The sequence below is a fragment of the Hevea brasiliensis genome, chromosome 14 (genome assembly GCF_030052815.1).
Source record: "Hevea brasiliensis isolate MT/VB/25A 57/8 chromosome 14, ASM3005281v1, whole genome shotgun sequence".
In the NCBI taxonomy this organism is placed as follows: domain Eukaryota; kingdom Viridiplantae; phylum Streptophyta; class Magnoliopsida; order Malpighiales; family Euphorbiaceae; genus Hevea; species Hevea brasiliensis.
The window spans coordinates 4,141,663-4,144,967 of record NC_079506.1 but is presented as its reverse complement, the minus strand read 5'-3'; the positions used below and the strand labels follow the sequence as shown (position 1 = coordinate 4,144,967).

General features: G+C 35.0%; 1 protein-coding gene across 1 annotated transcript; it reads left to right on the top strand.

Annotated features, from left to right (window-relative positions):
* Nucleotides 1–539: 539 nt before the first annotated feature.
* On the top strand, nucleotides 540–1,690 carry LOC131173262 (uncharacterized). Its single transcript, XM_058135305.1, has one exon. It carries the CDS (start codon nucleotides 613–615, stop codon nucleotides 1,570–1,572), a length of 960 nt encoding a protein of 319 aa, XP_057991288.1. The 5' UTR covers nucleotides 540–612; the 3' UTR covers nucleotides 1,573–1,690.
* The last annotated feature ends 1,615 nt before the right edge of the window (nucleotides 1,691–3,305 follow it).

Sequence of the window (3,305 nt, the reverse complement as noted above, 5' to 3'; positions counted from 1 at the left end):
TCAATCATTAGACAATGCATTAATTACATAAAAAAAAATTGGTGTCATTATCAATTATGTACTCTATATTAAATATTATATTATTATATCATTATTCAAAACACAAAATTTATAATAAAATTTCATTAAAAAATAATTAAAATTTATACTTGTATATTAAATTTATGATAAATTAAATTTAAACATAACAATGGACTGACAAATGCCATAATGGTACTATTACTTTTTTCTTAATATAAAATATAGTGTATAGACAGATCTATGATACACTTAGTAGAATATATTTCGCCTTTTACGTCTACAAATATTTAAAAGTATTCCACAATGGCTTCTGTAAATGGGTTAATCAGTACTATACAATTAAGTGAATGGAAGTTCATGGCCCATTGAAAAGGCTCAGGCCCAAAGCCTATGATTCAATTGGATTGAGATTTGCCCAAATCCAATTAACCCCATCCATTGATAGGCCACACCCACCCGAGTCCAGCCTGGCCTCCAATGACTTCAAGTTCAGTCCGTCTCTGCTCGAGCAAGGGATTCCTAATTGCTAATCTGGTTGTATATAAACCCTAATGCTCCATTCTCTGTTTCTGTCTCTAGGACAAAACCAGAATGGCTTCTACTCTGATCTCGCGTAGGCTATCTTGTAAGCTCTTAAATCTCTCTCCTTCTTCCTCTGTTTACTCTCACTTCATCGCCCAAGAAACCCAAAACTATGGATTTAGATTCTTTACTAGTCACCACTCCAATTCTTCTTTCTCACAACAACATAAACCCTTGAATCGCAATTTTACCTCAACTTCTTCTGATCATATCTCCATTTTTGAATCCCAAGCGCTAACTGAGCCAAAACCCGCAAATTTCAATCATCATTTTGTTAGATCGTATTCAAGTTTTACTACCCAAACCAAAAATCACCATTTTACCCTGTCAACAGCGGAAAAGTCCGGATTTTTTTCAATATTTACAAGAGAGAATTCCCAAATCCCTGATTTGAAGCGCAAGCAGATGATTTCAAGTATTGATAACCAGTTAACAAATCAAAGACCTAGATATTTTTCTTCAAGCTCTGATTCACCTTCTGGGTCTGAGAAATCCCAAAATCAAAGTGAATATCCAAGCAAAATCCCCAATTTCAAGCATCAAGAAATAGAGGGGCCCACCGTGGAAAGAGACCTCTCAGCTTTGGCCAATGAGACAAGAGAGGTTCTAGAAACGATGATGAAGAGCATCTATGTTCTGAGCAAGGCTGTGGCTCTTCTCGGACTGGTTCAACTTGGGCTTGGAGCTTGGATTTCTTACATTACCAAAGCAACTCCAATACCAGAGGTTTCTATTCAAAGCTTTGTGGCTTTTGGGTTTCCTTTTACACTGGCTTTTATGTTGAGGCAATCCTTGAAACCAATGTACTTTTTTAAGAAGATGGAGGAGCAAGGTAGGTTGCAGATTCTGACTCTTGCCCTACAAGTTGCTAAAAATTTGAATGTTTTCTTTGTGAGGGTTCGTAGTGTTTCTGTCTTGTGTATTGCAGGCGTTTCAGCTGGGTTTTTGTTCAATTTATTATCAAAATGACTGCCTGCTTGATTTGTTGATTAGTTTTTTCAATAATTATCATAATACATTTTTGTTGATTTTGCCTCAAATGTGTTGTATTGATGATGTATTAATTCAGAGAACTCTGTATTTGATATTGCTTGTGATCTCTAAAATCTTTTACTAAGATCCTGATTCTTGAACCAAAGTGATATCTGTCACCTGTTCCTCCAAATTAAAACCAGAATCTGAACTCCCTTTCTGTCTCTCCTGCATTTCTTATTATAGTAAAATGCAATCATGACAAATCGGCCGATACCAAAACAGTAAATATTAGCACCAGTTAGGCCTAAAACAAGAACTAAATGCTTGAGATGGGAAAAGGGGACAAGGTTGTGTGAAACTAGTCTGGTTCAACCTACTTTTTCATTCAACTGAATATCAGAATATGTAACGCAAACAACAGTGAAACTGCAGCATTACTTTCAGCTTGAAAATTGTAGACTAGAAAACAGAATGCAGCATGACTTCTTGGTATTTTCTTGCCCAATCAGGTCTATATTCCCATAAGTTGTTCCAATATACTATACCTGGCCTATACAAGAATTTTGCTCACCATCTAATAACAAATCTAATTATAGAATTCTAGTTTTGTCATCCCTTTTTCACCTCTCTGGAATTTTAGTCCCACAAGTGAACAACTCAGTTTTATAACTGGACAATTCCCATTTAGCCCTGGCCATCAGCTAGTTTCATTCCGGTTTTGGGTCAGAATTAGTGATTTTGTTCTTTAGATCTAAAGGCTTTAAACCGAATCACCTAGAGCCGGTACTTGGCTTAAGTCAGTCCTGCAGTGGAAAATTTTTGAAATCATCAAAATTTTATCGTTTTCGACCCAGTTCTGGTCCCAAGCAGACCGTGGCGGAGTCTGCCCCCAGTTATCCATTACATTTTGCTTAGAGCTTGATTTAAGAGTTCGAATGGATGGGGCTTGGGACTTTTTTTCGTTAGATGAATTGGATGACTCCGACAAGAGTGAATTCGCGAGAGAGTTTCCAGTTTCTTTCAAAGCTTCATAGCATATTTTTCTTCTTGTTGCTGCTGCTTTCTTCTATGATCATTTTGTTAATAAATGTAGATTTAAGGATCATGTTTTTCCCCCCTACGACCCTTTTGCTCTGCCTAAAGTTATAAATTCACATGGATTGAACCTAAATGGAGCTGTCACACAGGTTTCAAGATCAGTGAGAACAGGCCCACAAGCTTTGATTCCTACTCAACCAGTGGTCATCTGCAAATCTGGTCTGATTGTTTTTCATTTTCCTCCATTTTTTTTAACTAGAAGACAACATGATGATTCTACAGACCAGTCAAAATAATATGAGGCTTAGAACCATTGAAATCAAGCACAATTTCACGTATTCTGTCCATATATATATATATATATAAAAGCATAATTTATTCTTGTAATTAATGAAAAATAATATAAAACTAAATGCTTTAAAACAAAGATTTTTTGAGAGATTATGAAATAATAATAATAATCCTAAAACACAAAATCATCCAAAATAGCATCTACGATCATAAGGAAAAAAAAAAAAAAAGGAAAAAGTAGATTAATTCATAGAGAAGGGTCATTCAGTCTCTAGAGTGGAGCGAAAAAAAAAAATCCAAGGGCTCACATCAAAGGAAAGGGTCATAAATGGTTGAGATTTTATTAAAAATTAAAAATTAATTTTTTAAAAATAAGTGATTATATGAGAGAAAATAAA